This window comes from Sinocyclocheilus anshuiensis, unplaced genomic scaffold (assembly GCF_001515605.1).
Source record: "Sinocyclocheilus anshuiensis isolate Anshui unplaced genomic scaffold, SAMN03320099.WGS_v1.1 scaffold718, whole genome shotgun sequence".
NCBI lineage: Eukaryota > Metazoa > Chordata > Actinopteri > Cypriniformes > Cyprinidae > Sinocyclocheilus > Sinocyclocheilus anshuiensis.
The window spans coordinates 2,452,705-2,470,614 of record NW_015546102.1 but is presented as its reverse complement, the minus strand read 5'-3'; the positions used below and the strand labels follow the sequence as shown (position 1 = coordinate 2,470,614).

The 17,910-nt window shown below is 36.6% G+C and overlaps 1 protein-coding gene across 1 annotated transcript in view; it reads left to right on the top strand.

Annotated features, from left to right (window-relative positions):
• Positions 1–17,910, top strand: part of abca4b (ATP-binding cassette, sub-family A (ABC1), member 4b) — a 43,194-nt gene that overhangs the window by 10,044 nt on the left and 15,240 nt on the right. Inside the window, 16 exon segments of the mRNA XM_016502288.1 lie at positions 3,539–3,628; positions 6,024–6,201; positions 6,204–6,236; positions 6,369–6,508; positions 7,444–7,560; positions 8,034–8,231; positions 11,917–12,122; positions 13,364–13,540; positions 14,046–14,268; positions 14,587–14,808; positions 15,425–15,629; positions 15,741–15,833; positions 15,968–16,183; positions 16,604–16,781; positions 16,894–17,025; positions 17,534–17,673. Coding sequence (XP_016357774.1) covers positions 3,539–3,628; positions 6,024–6,201; positions 6,204–6,236; positions 6,369–6,508; positions 7,444–7,560; positions 8,034–8,231; positions 11,917–12,122; positions 13,364–13,540; positions 14,046–14,268; positions 14,587–14,808; positions 15,425–15,629; positions 15,741–15,833; positions 15,968–16,183; positions 16,604–16,781; positions 16,894–17,025; positions 17,534–17,673 — 2,548 coding nt within the window.

Below are 17,910 nucleotides of genomic sequence, written 5' to 3'. Positions count from 1 at the left end.
GGCTGCACGTAAGAATCTATTCATATATGAATCGCGATTCTGTCTTCTAACGATTCTAATGGATTCACAAGTTTCAAAATCAATGTTCTAAAGCAGCGGTTCTTAATACTGTTCCTGGCGTCCCCCTGCTCTGCACACGCTCTGCATCTCTCTCTCTCTCTCTCATTCAGCTCAGCTCCAACAATGAACTGTTCCATTTATACACTTATTTTCACATAGCTATGAGAAGCGCTATACATGGACGCGCTTGCGGTTGCCGTACTGTATTAAACCTTTAGTCAGCTTTAAATAAAACCGTATATTAAAAGATAACAGAAGCAGTAGCATTTACAAATAACAGCGAATCTAAAAGTATGAGACAACAACAATCAAAAAACATACCATTAAGAGCTATGCTTGCTCAGGTTCTGCGCGTTCCTCTTCACTAATATCCTCTGCGTCTCAATTGGGCTCAAACTGATAAGCAATATAGACGACGCCATTGTTTACAATACAACCGGAGCACATGCCGCTGAGGTGAGGGGCGAGACATTCAGACGCGCACTAGAGGCGGTTTAGCCAATCACAACACACTGGGCCAGCTAACCAATCTGAGCCCATCACGTATTTCTGAGGGAGGGGCTTCATAAAAGCAGGAAATGATCAGCGTGTTTATGGGAGAAGGGACAGAGTGGTGTAGAATAAAGGTAAATTATGTGAAAAATAATGTTTTTTTTTTAAAAACGAAGCATTTACACATGTTAGACTGCACTCCTTAAACACAATCAAGCCTAGAAAAAAAACAGTAAACCACCCCTTTAACTTATATTTAGCAAAGCCCTGCTAAATTGATCAAATATAACAGTAAAGACATTTGTAATGTAAAAACAAAAGGCTGCTCTTTTGAACTAATCAAAATAAATAAATAAAATAAACTCCTCAATAAACTCCTAATTTGTTGCTTATTAATAGTTAGTAAGGTAGTTGTTAAGTTTAGGTATTGGGTAGGACTATGTGCTTTATACATACTAATAAACAGCCAATATATTAATAATAGGTATGCTAATTAGCAACTAGTTAATCTTGTGTTAATAAGTGTTACCAAAAATTATAATGGTTTCCACAAAAATATTAAGCAGCACAACTTGTGAACACAGACTCAGGATATTAAAATGTTTTTGAAGGATCATGTGACAGTATTACTGCTTTTATTGTATTTTTGATCAAACTTTTGAATGACAGTGTATATTTTGACAGGAATTTTAAAAATAATTGGACACTAAATTACACTACACTCTTAAAAATAAAGGTGCTTCACAGTGATGCCATAGAAGAACCTTTTTGTCTAAATGGTTCCATAAAGAACCTTTAACATCTGAAGAACCTTTCTGTTTCACAAGAGGTTCTTTGTGGCCAAAGAAGGTTCTTCAGATTATAAAAAGGTAAGAAAGAGATTGTTCTTTAAAGAACCTTTGACTGAATGGTTCTGTTTAACCAAAAATGGCTCTTCTATGGCATCACTGCATGTGAAGAACCATTTAAGCACCTTTATTTTTAAGAGTGTATCATTATAATAACTTATATTTCTAAATATAATAGAGTAGTTATAAAATTGAATAGTTAGGCTATTTTATAAATTTTATAGATTTAGAACAGTTCAACTGTAACCTAGTCCAAAAACCAGCTCATACATTTTTCTTAGATTGTGAAATGTCTCTAAATGGACACTGCAGAGAAAACCAGTCAATTTTGTTGCAGAGAAAGTTGAAACATATTTCATACAGATTGGAAATATTTAGCTTAGATTCAACAGTAAATCATTATGTTCTCCACTGTAGTACGCAGTATACAGTAGCTGTACGCATTATGGAAAAGCTGTTCTAAACACATCATAAGTGTTCGCTGGTGGTGCACTAAACTAAGAATGCGGATCATGAGCCAGACCTACTTACCTGCTGTTAGATTTTAGAAGGCCTATGAATACCACTGCTGAAACAACACTACTTATAAGTCTCTCTCTCTCTGTCTGTGAGGTTTACTCAGGGTTAGATTAAAGCAGATGGTAGCGTTAGCATGATGACACACTGCTTGGCCTCATTTACTAATGAGATTAAAGAAGACACTCCCTCAGGTGATGAGGACAGCTGAGAAAGCAGTTTCTTTTCTTTATGCAGTTTTGCTGTCTCTCGTGATGATGTTTACGTTTCGGGGAAAAAGTTGCTGCTCATCTTGCATCTCTCTACTTGTGTCTTTAGACACCATATCACTGTACAGTGATTAAACACAGTCATTAAACATTAGCTTTCATCTGCTTCAGAATTTCATAAGCCCAGTGCTTTTAAGTCAACATGGGACTCTGATCGCAATCTATTTTACTTCTGTAATAGTTCAGACTGAAACAAGATAATCGCTAAGAAAACATTTAGGGTGGGAGTTTATTCTTTGGTTGTTTGATTGGATGGTGAAAAGTGGACTTTATGTGCCACAATAAATCAAGAACATTGCTCAGAGAGCTTTTTGGCTTTTGCTTAATATTATCAATTTGCCTGTATTGCCTGTAGTGGTGCCAATAGAAAGTAATTTCAGAGGAAGAGCAAGTTATTATATTTTGATGAATGATTATGAAAACATTTTCCCCCTTTAGAGTAACATGTACCTATTAATCATTTGCAGTAAAAAGGAACATTTTCCCCCCTCTTTTGTAAAATTTACTTAAAAATGTTTTTTCCAAAGCACAGATATTCAAAACATTTAAATGTTCAGGAGACTGTGTAGTTTAGAAATTGTGTTTAGCATCCATTTGCAAAATAAATTAATATTTTTGTCCAGCAAGGATGCATTAAATTGATCAACAGTAAATACATTTATGTCACAAAAGATTGCTTATTAACTTTTTATTCAACGAAGATCCTAAAACAAAATCAGTTTTCACAAAAATATTAAACAGTACAACTGTTTTCAACATTGATAATAATAAGAAATGTTTCTTGAGCACCAAATCATCATATTAGAGTGTGACACTGAAGACTGGAGTAAAGGCTGCTGAAAATTCAGCTTTGCCATCACAGGGGGAAAAAATACATTAAAATATATAAAAATTAAAAATCTAAATAAAATTATATAAAAATATAAATTGTATTACATTACATATAAAAATAAAGAAATAAAAAATAGTAATAATTCAAATATAAAATTGTGTTATTTTTAGTAACTGTGTTGCTAAAAAGTTATTTTTGCAATAATATAACTGCAATAATATCTCACATTATTTCTATTTTTCTGTAATTTTGATTAAATAAATAAATGCAGCCTCGGTGAGCATAAGAGACTACTTTCAAAAACATTTAAAAAAACTTTTTAACAGTTTTTAATTTTAGTATTTAAATCATAATGTAAAGGTATTAAAAACATGTTTAGAATTATGTACTCAAATGAATGAAATCAGTATTTGGCTACATTCTATTTCTACTTGGTTTGTGCACATTTGTGGTCATTAATATGCTTCACAAACTGTAAGGTTAATATGAACTCAAATGTCTCTCTTTCTGTTTGTGTTCAGTTTCCCATGGTGCTGGATAGCCACACGACCGGGATAGACCTGCAGTTCTGGGGTCGAGTGCTTTCAGCATTGTCCGACAAGCTTCAGGAGGTACGGGAAAGCTTGAGAAAGCTCAGTTCCTCTCCCCCTTTTAAGACCCTTATTTTAGCATCCAGGAAGCTCCTCACTTCCCTTCAGCTCTTCAGAAAGCTCTATGAGAGACGTTAGGAAAGTGTGTGTGTTACAGATCATTTTTGTCTATCACATAAACCTCAGTTTCTTTATTAAATCACCATAACCTCATTTTGTGTGCTTTATGAGGACAGAAAGTGTTTATATGACCAGTTCATGCATGTACATGCATGTGTATCATCACTCCTGTTTCACAAATATGTGAAAGTGCATTCCACTGAGGTCACATCCTGTAGGTGGAGTACATTTCTTTCCCTTTTGCTCGGGTGACAGAACGCCTGGCCAACTAATGCTATCACCCATCACTAAATCAGTATGAATGTGTATAAATGGGAAGTAGGGAGGTAAAGTGTTAGTTTAGTGGAGGTTGAGCAATGACTCATTCCTCATACTGAAAGCCTCTATGGAAATCTTCGTCACTTATCTTGACCTGGTTTGACTTATTTTGGCTATCATGGTGTGCATTAGAGTTCATGACCCACTGAAGAGTGCTGGATCTCACGTTCACCCCGATAATCGGCTGGCCTCGTATTTTGAGAGAGCAGTGATTGCTAGGCTTTGTGGTTCAGTCTGTATGATTTTATTTTTTCTGTGAAACACAAAAAAAAGATATTTTAAAGAATGTTGAATCTGTTTTTGTCTGTACAATGAAAGTCAATGGGGTTCAAAACAACACTGGACATAGTATGGACAAAAACATCTTTATTTCTATACAGAGTTTACCAGTTAAATTAAAATGGGATTAATTGCAAACCTGGTTCTTACCTTATTTTTACCTCCAGGATGCCAAATTCAGCCACAACTGTGCTTTAGGGTTGATTTAGGGATATCCTCTTCAAGGATGTGCGTCTTTAGGTTGCCACGTTGTTGTGTTTTGAGAATAGTTTCTGGCAGATAAAACATGTAAACCTGGATAGAGAGGTTCAGACGAGGCTGGTCAAACAATTTGGGGACATAAACATAACTCTTGCCTTAAAAGTGTGCAGGGCTGTTTTATTCTAAACTATTGTGATATTATTCTAAACTGTGCTGTTATTCTAAAATAGAGTAATAATCCCCAAGAAGCCATGGTTTACAGTGAATTTATAACAGCTAAGGGGCATTGTTAGAAACGACCCACTTAGTTGTTATACATTCAATTTAAACCACGTCTTCTCGGGGCTTATTGCTTATATAAAACAGCTATTCCATACACGTATTAAGGTTTCACAAAATAAAACAGAGCAAATAAAGTGTAATGATATTAATAAACACAGTATTCTTCCACCAAACAATGTAGTTCCTCAGAAACAGTTGTGGTTGCAACAAAGTGGTTGCCAACAACACACAAGAGTAAACAAAGGTGTATGTTTGTAGAGTAATTTACAACAGCTTCGAACGCGGCTCAGCCAATCAGAATCAAGGACCGGAACTATCCGTTTTATAATATTAAGTATAAAGAATGAATAGGTACACTACCGTCGGTAAAAATTTTTTTATGTATTTGAAGAATTTTTGTTTTTTGATAAAAAATACAGTAAAACAGTGCAATTTTATTGACATTTTATTACATTTATTATTGCAATTATTACAATTTTACTACAATTTAAAATACTGTAACTGTTTTCAAATTGAATATGTGTTATTTTTTTATTATTAATGTTGCAAACCATTGTGTTGCTTAGTATTTTCTGGAAACCGTGATACATTTTAACAGTATATTTTGATGAATAGAAAGATTAAAAGAACAGCATTTACTGTTAAGGAAATGGAAATATGTTGTAACATTACAAATTACTTTATTGTCACTTTTGATCAATTTGATGAATACAATTTCTATAAAATGAATTTCTTTAAAAAAATAAATATTTTCTGATTCCAAATTTTTGAATGGTAGTGTCTATCCATTATATTTAGCTTTATATTATAAGTCTTCTCACGTAAGAGTGGTGTTATCAGTCATAATGGCTTGCATCCTTAAAGAAATAGTTAACACAAATGTTCTCTGAGCATTTATTACTCTCAGGTTGTTTAAAACCCGTTTGTTTGTTTTTTTCTTTGAATAACTAAAGGAGATGTTCAGCAGAATGTCCAAGTTGCTATTTCCCATAAAATGAAAGTAGTTGGTGACTCAAGCTCAAAAAGTTCTTTAAAGCATCCTAAAATTATCATATGATTTGTTCTGAAAATGTTGACTTCCTACAGCTATCATGCCCTGATGCATTTAAGGCCCATACATAAATGAATATGTACATACTGTAGCTGCTATGTAGAGTTTATTTTTAAAATCAGACTGTAAAAGTTTACATTTACTAAAATGGCCTTCCTCTCACAGCTTGCGGAGAGGCCCAGCTCCCAGGACTTGATGCGGGTTATGTACTCCATCTTCCAGTCTGGGGGTCCCTCGTCCTTCAGTCAGCTGATGTCCACTGTATCGGATCTCTTCTGCGGATACCCAGAGGGTGAGATCACCCGGGTCTTCTCCTTTAATTGGTACGAGGACAACAACTACAAGGACACGACAGCTACACCTATGACAAGACAGCAAGTGAGAGCTATTGATCTGTCTGTTCTGTTAATTTCACTTTTTTCACTCTTTCACTTCCGCTTTGTTCTAATTTCTCTTTTTCACTTTCTTTTTCTTGCTCTGTTTCTCTTTCACTCTCTCTTTGGCCCACAGCTCCATTTTGTAATGCATTGATGCAGAACCTAGAGTCGAACCCCGTTATGAAAATCATGTGGAATTCAGTGAAGCCTCTGGTGATGGGGAAGATCCTCTACACCCCAGACTCCCCAGCTGTCAGAAAGATATTAAAAAGTGTAAGATACAAATATCCAGCTACTTTCACACATGCACTGTCTTGTAACCACTGACAATGAAACCATACACTAATGTTTGGGGTGTCGGTATGATTTTTAAAATGTTTTTAGAAGTCGTCACTTATGCTCACCATACATTTATTTGATAAAAAATACAGTAAAAGCTGTAATATTGTGAAATATTATTACAATTTAAAGTAGCGGTTTTCTATTTTAATATATTTTAACATGTTATTAATTCCTGTGATGGCAAAACTGAATTTTCATAAGCCATTTCTCAAATCTTCAGTGTCATATGATTCAGAAATCATTCTAATATGCTGATTTGGTGCTCAAGAAATGTTTCTTATTAATATCACTGTTGATAAACAGTTGCACTGTTTAATATTTTTTATCATGGAAACCATGATACATTTTTCAGATTCTTTGAAAGTTCAAAAGAACAACATTTATATGAAATACAAATAAATACAATCTTACGAATGTCTTTTCTGTTACTTTTGATCAGTTTAATGCAACCTTACTGAAAAAAGTAACTGATAGTAACTTCAGTAACTGAAGTGACCAATCCCACACATTTGAATGGTATACAGTGGGGACAAAAAGTCTGAGACCACCATTGAAAATGCTTATTTTTCTTTAATGACAGCAGCACTCGAACTCCACAAATTTGTGCAAAACCTGAATATCATGTTCTCCAGCATTATTTGAGATGATCCAAAGAGCATATTGTGTGCTTCAATTCAATTATGTGTGTCAAGGCTACACTTATATTTTTTTCCATCTGGATTGTTGTTTTTGTTTCAATTAGCTGGAACATTGCTGAGTCAGTTGTTTTGTTATTGTGCATCCCTGTAGACAGGTTAAGGTGCCCTGTACATATACAGTGTGATGCTGACAATCCATATGAATTTGTGTGTGTATGTTTTGTCCAGGCCAACACTACTTTTGAGGAGCTAGAGAGGTTGCAGAAAATGGGGAAGGTCTGGGAAGAGGTGGGACCGCAGCTCTGGGAATTCTTTCAGAACAGCGTTCAAATGAACATGATACGGGTAACGTATCTGTTTCTTTTCATCTCATACACACATGCACACACACCTCCCTTTATCCCTTCACATGCCACATTATTCCAATAATCTCCTGAATATACAATCCACTGTCCTCCTTTGGTCTCTGTGTAATCTGTCATGAGATTATGTTGTTATATTTTATTATCTGTCATGATACGTATCTATAAGTGATTTAATTCTTAAATACTGTCTTTGTATACACTACAGTTAAAATATTTGGGGTCTGTAAGAATTTTTTTGTAAGAAATTAAATTAAGCAAGGATGGATTACATTGATCAAAGGTTACAGTAAAAACAATTATAATGTTACAAAAGATTTCTATTTCAAATGAATGCCGTTCTTTTGAACTTTCTATTAATCAAAGTAAAACAAAAAAATGTATTGTGGTTTCCACAAAAACTAAGCAGCACAACCGTTTTCACAACTGTCTCTCTCTCTTTCCAACCCACTGCAGGACACACTTAGAAACCCCACAGTGATGGACTTTTTGGACAGGCGTCTTAAAGAAACACAGTTGTCCACCAAAGACATCCTTAACTTCCTGCACAATGGCCCAGAGCAGGACAGATATATGAACATGACAAACTTTGACTGGAGAAACGTCTTTAGTCTGGCTGATCAGGCTACTCGGATGTTCAACCGGTACAGTGAGGTAAGGGCAGTCGTCAATTCAATTTAGGTTTAGGGATAAGTTAGTTAGAACTGACAAAAATGGCATTTAGTAAATGTACTCTTTTAAAACACCTCACGTTTCCTTTAGAACCGAACCAGATGAAACCAGATGAAATTTTAGTAGTCTGAATGACATGCAAACATATCTTGTTTGAAACCAGTTTCAGCATTTTTCAGCTTACAAACACTTCCACAAGTGGAGTGTGCATTGAAAACCAAAAGGAATGTTATTTAGCACTGTAACATATTATTTTGGCACATAACTTTACAATGACTCTTTCTGCAGTTGTTCCACCCGTAGGTGGTGACAAGTGACTGTCTTTCATTAAACTGATTTGTTTAAAAACACTGGAGTGAAACAATCATTTGTTCCACAGACAAAAACACTGATTCATTCTGGAACAAAACAAAAATTCATTCAACAGATTCATTCAAAAACACGGTTTCATTTACTCAACAGATTTGTTCAAAATACTGATTCATTCTAGAATCAAACAATTTACTCAATAAATTTGTTAAAAAATACTGATTCATTCAAGATAAAAACAATAATTTACTCAACAGACGTGTTCAGAAACACTTATTCAATCTAGATCAAACCATAATTCATTCAACAGATTTGTTCAAAAACTGATCCAATCTAGATCAAAATAATAATTAATTCAGCAGATTCATTCAAAAACACTGATTCATTCTAGATCAAAACAATAATTTACTCAACGAATTTATTCAAAAACACTGATTCATTCTGGAACAAAACAATAATTTACTCAACAGATTTATTCAAAAACACTGATTCATTCTGGAACAAAACAATAATCAGTTCAACAGATTCATTCAAAAACACTGATGCATTCCAGATCAAAACAATAATTTACTCGACAGATTTGTTCAAAAACACTGATTCATTCTTGATCAAAACAATAATTTACTCAACAGACGTGTTCAGAAACACTTATTCAATCTAGATCAAACCATAATTCACTCAACAGATTTGTTCAAAAACACTGATTAATTCTTGATCAAAACAATAATTTACTCAACAGATTTGTTCAAAAACACTGATTCATTTCGGAACAAAAACAATAATTCATTCAGCAGATTTGTTCAAAAACACTGATTCAGGAATGAAACAAGTGACTGTAATTATGAGTGAATCATTGCATCATTCACTCAACAGATTTGTTCAAAAACACTGATTAATTCTTGATCAAAACAATAATTTACTCGACAGATTTGTTCAAAAACACTGATTCATTCTTGATCAAAACAATAATTTACTCGACAGATTTGTTCAAAAACACTGATTCATTCTGGAATAAAACAATAATTTACTAAACAGATTCATTCAAAAACACTGATTCATTTATATCAACACTGATATATTCGAGAGCGAAACAATCCTTCACTCTACAGATTAATTGACAAAACTGATTCATTCTAAAGCAAATGGAGTTAGATAGTGAAAGCAGGAATGAAAGGAATTATAGGAGTGAAAGGAATATTATTTAGCACTGTAATATATTAATATTGGCAAATATTATTTATGATCCATAAATAGAGTCAAAATTAATTTACATCCTTTAACTATGCCCCTAAAGCATTCAGCTCTGTCCAGATTCGGGCTCCAGCCCTTTCCGCGATGTCAAGCGATGCCCCCGTGTTGAGCATCTCCATACAAACCAGCCTATCTGTTCCTCACTTGACAGAATGAGGCTCTTTAGCTCTGAGCACCACAGCTCTCATTCTGCAGAGCGCTGATTGCTCTCAGCACATCACCACAAGAAAGACCACTTAGCACGGCTATATAGAGCCTACCGTGGCCAGATGGGTGAAAGGGAAAAGAACAGGCAAGCTGTCAACAGCATGCAGGCCTCTCTATTGTGCGGCTTTGATTAAGTGGGGAGTGGGTGGGAGAGCCACCCTTTGCCAGCACCGTGTTGTTTTTTTGTGGACGGGGGGCTTCATTGAGAAACAAGAGGGGCAAATCACTCAGCTTCACTCTGTTACCTCACCTCCCAAGCCATGACCGGCCCCTGTCCCATAAGCTGGAGGGCGGCCTCTTCCCGCAAATTGATTAGAGTGGGACGGCAATGGTGGGAGAGGGCTATCATAGGGCGACCCAGCCTCCCTGTCTACATCCAAACAGCGAGCCTTCATGCTTTATAAACAAACCTTACCCGTTTAGCCTATTAGCTATAGCTGTCACTCCTCAGCCCTGCTCAAATGTTACCTTGAAGAGCTACGGGATCATTGGTCACTGAAACAATATAATTGTGTTCTCTGAATTTTGGTTTATTTGTGGTTTTTCAGTCCATGAGCTCAAGCTGAGTGCCTCTGAATGTGAATGTTGTGTTTTTCAACTGAAATGTGTTGAGAACATGTGAGTCCTGCAGGGGTTCCATTGAATCTTTCCATTCAGTTGTTTGTTCAGGACCTCTGGTGGCATTGTACATTACTATGAATGACTCCATTAGATATGGTGCACATGAAGTAGGAGGCCTCTCGTTTCTAGTGCGGTGGCATGTGATGTGAGAGCGAGCCGTTCACTTAGCTATTGTACAGCAGTCCTCCAGTGAAGAGCCAACACAGACTCTGTGATTTTCCCATGTCATTGGTGTGCTTTGAGAACAAGAGGCCTGCTACATAGAGAACTGCTTCGGCTCTTGAAAGCGTGACATTCTTACATACCAATGTGCACATACACATTATTATACAACATTATTAGTTCCAGTCTTTGAATCTGATTGGCTGCTGTGTTTGCACGCTCTAGGCTGACTGTCAATCTGTGCATTAGTGGTAGGGATTTTACAGTGACTCTTTCTACAGTTGCATTGTTACGCTAGTCAACCAGTTTGTTCAAAAACACTGATTCATTCAGGAGCAAAACAATCATTCACTTAACAGATTCATCCAAAAACACAGAATCATTTAGCAGCGAAACAATCATTCACGCAACAGTTTCTTTCAAAAATACTGATTCATTCAAGAGCAAAACAATCCTTTACTTAACAAATTTGTTCAAAAACACAAATTCTTTCAGGAGCAAAACAATCATTCCCTCAGCAGATTTGTTCAAAAACACTGATTCATTCAGGAGCTAAACAATCATTCACTTAACAGATTCTTTCGAAAACACTGATTCCTTCAGCAGGGAAACAATCATTCCCTCGACAGATTTGTTTAAAAAAAGCACAGATTCAGAGCAAAACAATGATGCATTTGACAGGTTTGTTTAAAAACACTGATTCATTCAAGAACGAAACACCACTACTGTCTGTTGTTGCTATGTTTAGAATTATTTTTGTTGGTGGAGCAAAAATAGACAAATTAATGTCAATATTGTGTCTAAAATGGAAGTTGTTGATTATTAATTTAATGTTTATTGAATGGTCTGTTTTATAAAAATAAGTTCACATTTGCAGTTGTGCTGTTCATTTGAATATTCATAACAACAGTGGGACAACAGCACTTGCTTGTGCAGTATTTCTTCGCAAGCAAAAAATAAATAGTACTAATAGTAGTAATAGTACTTAAACACTAAATAAGTAGCATTAAACTAAGATTTATAACTCATCCTGCATCGTTTGTTCATCTATATATAATCCACCACAAGAACATACAGGATTCAGCATTCAAACATGTTTTTTTCCATTTCCTCACAGTGTATAAGTCTGGATAAGTTTGTGGGTCACATGGATGAGAATCTGATGACCCATCAGGCTCTGCACCTGCTGGGGGAGAATAAGTTCTGGGCAGGTCTGATCTTCATGGACATGTACCCCTGGACCACAGAACTGCCCCGCCATGTCAAGTTCAAGATCCGAATGGACATTGATGCAGTGGAACGCACCAATAAAATCAAAGACAGGTGAGAGGTCATCCATAATTGTGTAGGATGAAACTGCTACATTGTTCATCTGATCTAATAAGGGTTGTTCCTTATGTACCTTAGAACTGGGTGGAGACCATTAAACCACTGAAGCAGAGTCAAACTGAATCTATTTAATATCCATCTCAATCGCCAATTTTAAAGAAACCATTTTGGCATTTAGCACTTAGGCCTACTCGTCAAAATCATAGTAAAAAATAATAATGAGGTTTTATGGTTTGAGGGACGGCAAGCAAATGTTTAAACTCTTTAAAATCTCATTTTAACTTTAATGTGATCAGGGTTGAGGGAACACTGAAGGAACATTAGATTATAAGTTCATGTCTCATCTTTCAGAGTACATGTTCTGATTCATCTTTTATATAAAAATTGATTGTGTAAGGAGAGAATAGAAGATCTTCTCTTAATTGTTCATGTAAGGTGTTACTGCTCAACACACTATTGTTAGAGCAAGAGAAAGAGCAGGCTCAATCATACATCCTACGTGGAGCTCCAGTGTGCTGTGCCGTGCAAAATGACACCACTCATTACTGAGAGTCTCTCTGGAGCACAAAACATGCCTGCAGGTATTAGTCTGGTTAGCTCTCACTGTAGCCGTGCTTCTTTGACACGAAGACAAATATCCAAGGATCGAATCACACTGTGGGCCTGTGGGTTCATTGTGTTTTCATTATGTGGGCATAATGCAAAGTGCAGCCACTATAAACAAACAATGCGAATTTGATTACAAATTGTGATTTTTGCCACTCCTATTGAAATTGTTTGGACTAATTTTAAACATGTTTTATGAATTGTGGAAAAACATTTTCAGGTTTTTAGTACTGCAAAATTTCAGCATTATTTTAAGTATGCAAGAATCTTCTTGGCTTTGACTTTTTTGTGATGCCTTCCCAGTAAAGTAGGAGGTTGGAATTTCTATACATGTCATGTCAAACAAGCCCTCCAACACTCTCTAAAGTTTCACGGTGCTGGGATATTTATATATCTCACTAACCCCCTGAAAGTACACATTTAGAGGCTTAAAGTTGCATTGACTTTTATAGACATCTTCCCAGTGAGCTAGAAGGCTGAATTTTAAGTATGTTCACCTCAGAGCAGCCCAGTGACACTCTATAAAGTTTTATTCATCAACTCAAGAAACATTTTGTGTTCTTGTTCTTGTTCATGTTTAAAACTTTTTGAATTAGCACCAAATAAAAGTTTCCCTCCATTTCTCTTAGGTACTGGGACCCTGGCCCAAGGGCAGACCCTGTGGAGGACCATCGCTACATTTGGGGAGGTTTTGCCTACCTGCAGGACATGATTGAACACGGAATCCTCAAGTTACACACAGGTCATGACTGGCCTTTAGGGGTTTACCTGCAGCAGATGCCCTACCCCTGCTATGTGGATGACATGTGAGTGATGGCTGAAATTATGAGGCCAGAAAGTGCTAACTGACCCTATCCCATAATATCATACCTGCTTAGAGGGATAGTCCACCCAAAAATGAAAATGCTGCCATCACTTACCTTCATGTTGTTCCAAACCTGTATGCCTTTCTTTCTTCTGCAAGCACAAAAGATATTTTAAAGAATGTTGGTAACCAAACACTTTCCAATCCCATTGATTTCCTTTATATTTTTTTCAACATTCAGTCGAAGTCGAAGGGACCTGACACTGTTTGATTACCAACATTCTTTAAAATATCTTCTTTTATGTTCCACAGAAGAAAGAATGCCAAAAAGGTGTGTAAATGATAACAGAATTGTCATTTTTGGGCATCTTCAAGTCCATTTTAATGAAGTCAAGAAATAATCACATTTGACTCCATTCACATTATTTCATGGCATATGGTTCTCAATGAAACCTTGCAATTACGCCAATGTCCAATGGAACTTTTTTGTTTTGTCCCATGTCAAGGTTCATGCTGACTCTAAACCGCTGTTTCCCCATCTTCATGGTGCTGGCCTGGATCTACTCAGTGTCCATGATTGTGAAGAGCATTGTGCTGGAGAAGGAGATGAGGCTGAAGGAGACGCTGAAGGCCATGGGCGTCTCTAATGGAGTCATCTGGCACACATGGTTCATCGACAGCTTCCTCGTGATGACCACCAGCACTGCTCTGCTGACTGCCATTATCATGGTGAGGAAGAATTGTGATGACTAATGAACCATGTCAATTGAACTTTGTCCCTCTGAGACTTTCTCAGATTTGTTGCATTGTGACCTCTGCTGGATGTATGTTGGTAGTACATATCTGTCATCTCATTGTCCCATCTGTCACTCTCCCTTACTCCTTTTTCTCTGTCAAGTATTTCTTAGAATTTGCATGGACCATATCCTGTATTTTTGGTATTGCTACATCATTGGTAGCAATACAAAGAAAGAGAGATGTGTGATGATAAAATTATTAACACTGCAAATAAAAGAGTATCCCAATTTTTTTTGTCTTTGTCCTCAGGTAGGCAAAGTGCTGAATTACAGTGATCCCATCATCCTGTTTCTGTTTCTACTCACGTTCACTGTGGCCACTATTATGCAGTGTTTCTTGATGAGTGTGTTCTTCAATAAGGCCAACTTGGCTGCGGCTTGCAGTGGCATCATCTACTTCACCCTCTACCTCCCTCACATCCTCTGTTTCGCCTGGCAGGATCGCATTACCAAGGAAATGAAGTTAGCTGTGGTGAGTCCACTATGCTGTTCCACTTCTCTTCTGATTGATCCAATCTCAAACGCCAGCATTCAAAGTAACTGAAAACGTTATCAATTAGTGATTCTTCACCACTAGGGGGCCTCGGCAAACTTCTAAGAGGGTCTTAAAATGACTAAAAGTTTTACATTTAAATGAATCAATTATTATTATTAAGATAATCAAATTCTAATCTAAATTAAAATGCTAAAAACACATACAATAATATTTAAATAGAAATGTGTAATAGTAATAATAAATAATAAAAAGAAAATAATACAACTATTTATTTTCATTTTCAATAGCTGTTGTTTTAACTGAAGAAAAGTCACAAAATAATTGTGGTTAATTAATTTAATATATCAATACTCCCAGTTTGAAAACAAGCAGCTTTGTCAAAATTCCTGCAGAAAAATGGGAAATAGTCCATATCAGAGGAGCCTTTGAATATTGTGTTGGACAACGTAGAGGTTCAGAACTACTGCTATAAATGTAATTAGCATGAAGTCTTATTTCATTCAGATACTATTTACATTTGGAAAATAACCTCAGTGGTAAAAATGGCTCTTGCCTGTAGTTAATGTTTTGTGAAATGGTCCTCCTTTTCCAGAGCTTTCTGTCTCCAGTGGCCTTTGGTTTTGGGACAGAGTATCTGTCCCGCTATGAGGAACAAGGCCTGGGGCTGCAGTGGGACAATATTCGTACAAGTCCTCTAGAGGGTGATGAGTACTCCTTCTTCACTTCCATTCGCATGATGCTATTGGATGCAGTTGTCTATGCTTTTTTGGCTTGGTATCTCGATAATGTCTTTCCAGGTCAGTTTCTTTCAAATCACTGCACTGAATGTTACTAACAAGAGAAAATATGCTTTTGAATGTGTGTGTATGAGTATGTGTGCTTACTTCTTTTTACCATTGGCTTTTCAGGCCAGTATGGCATCGGTCGGCCCTTTTATTTCCCACTGCAGCCCTCTTACTGGCTGAAGCCGACACCTCAACCCTCACAGATTCCAGATCCAGGTATGGTTGATTGTTTACAGCTGATATTAACATCCATCTTGTATGATTTGATCAGAAGTTTACAGAATTAAATACAGGTGTAAACAGGGCCTACATTACATTCATTTTGTGAACTCACCCACATGTCTCTGAAGGCCCTGAGAAGCCTGTGGTAAACAACGTGGAGAAGCAGGAGGATGTGGAGTATGGTGGCCTTTCGCCGGACCACAGGGAATGCAATGGTTCCCGCAGCAGCAAACAATGCAAGCACAGGGAGAAACGAGAGAGGATGGAGAAAGAGAGAGAGCGGGAGGAACAGCTAAAAACACAGGAAGAGATTCAACAGGAGGAGATGCAGCCTGTGCACGATGGTAAGATATCAGCTAAATTTGAATTAAGAATACCTTTTAAATTTCATAAATCAAATTCAAAATCCATCCATCCATCCATCCATCTATCCACCCAACCACCCATCCATGCATCCATCCATCCATCCATCCATCCATCTATCTATCTATCTATCTATCTATCTATCTATCTATCTATCTATCTATCTATCTATCTTTTTGCTGCAATAATAGTCTTGCAATAATGGAAAACCTTTATTATTTACATGTAATTATGTTGAATTACTTTGAACTGTGCGTCAGTAACTTCATCTACCTGTGATTTTAATTCAAATTTCAATTTATTAACTTGGTCTATTGCTGTAGCACCTGTATATAAACCTGAGCCTGTTATGTTGTCAGTTGTCTGTCTGATTTAGTGTGCGTATGGGTGTTTTCCTGCAGGGAATCCGTTCTTTGAGCCAGAGCCGGAAGGTCTGATAATAGGAGTGTCAGTGCAGGACTTGGTGAAGGTGTATTCGAAGAAGTCAAGACCTGCAGTGGACTGTCTCAACATGAACTTCTATGAGGGCCAGATCACTTCTTTCCTGGGTCACAACGGTGCAGGAAAGACCACCACCTTGTGCGTCCCTACCTTGTCTTTATCCTTTAATGTCATTGATATGGAAACATAAATCCTATCTGTTTTGTGTGATTTGGACACATTTCTCACATGTGTACTTGCATTGTCATAGGTCCATATTAACTGGGTTGTTTCCGCCCACCTCTGGAATGGCTTACATATATGGTCAGGACATTCGTACAGAAATGGATGCCATACGACAATCGTTGGGCATGTGTCCACAGTACAACATCCTCTTCAATCAGTGAGTGATCTTGCTTGGAAGTAATATGTGACCCTGGACCACAAAACCAGTCGTAAGTCGCTGGGGTATATTTGTAGCAATAGCCAAAAATACATTGTATGGGTCAAAATTATCAATTTTTCTTTTATGCCAAAAATCATTAGTATATTAAGTAAAGATCATGTTCCATGAAGATATTTTGTAAATTTCCTACCGTAAATATAACAAAACTTAATTTTTGATTAGTAATATGCATGGCTAAGAACTTCATGTGGACAACTTTAAAGGCAATTTTCTCAGTATTTTGATTTTTTTGCACCCTCAGATTCCAGATTTTCAGTTGTATCTCGGCCATATATTGTCCTATCCTAACAAACCATACATCAATGGAAAGCTTAAGATGATGTATACATCTCAATTTCAAAAATTGACCCTTATGGCTGGTTTTGTGGTCCAGGGTCACATATTGTAAATACTCTAGTCTGGTTGCCTCAAAAATTTATATTTTATTTTATTTTATTTCACTCAGCCTGACAGTAGAGGAGCATATTCTCTTCTACTCTCTGCTGAAGGGACGTGATCGCAAGGAGGCCATGCAGGAGGTTGAGAACATGCTGGAGGACCTGGGACTGCCTCATAAACGAGATGAGGAAGCACAGAACCTCTCTGGTGGGTTTGAATGCGAACCTGACACAATAAAGTGGTAATCTGTTGTTATGGGGTCTTAATGTTTGCCTGCTGATGATCTGTGTTTTAAACAGATACTTAAAAGTAGGGGAGACAGGGGACATTAAAGTTAAGCTTCATTTTTAGGGCTGATGTGGGTTTCAAATGAAGCAATGAAGCTTTCCTTAAATGTAAACATGAAAAATGTGTTTTAAATGCCAACGTTAATTTCTGAGACAA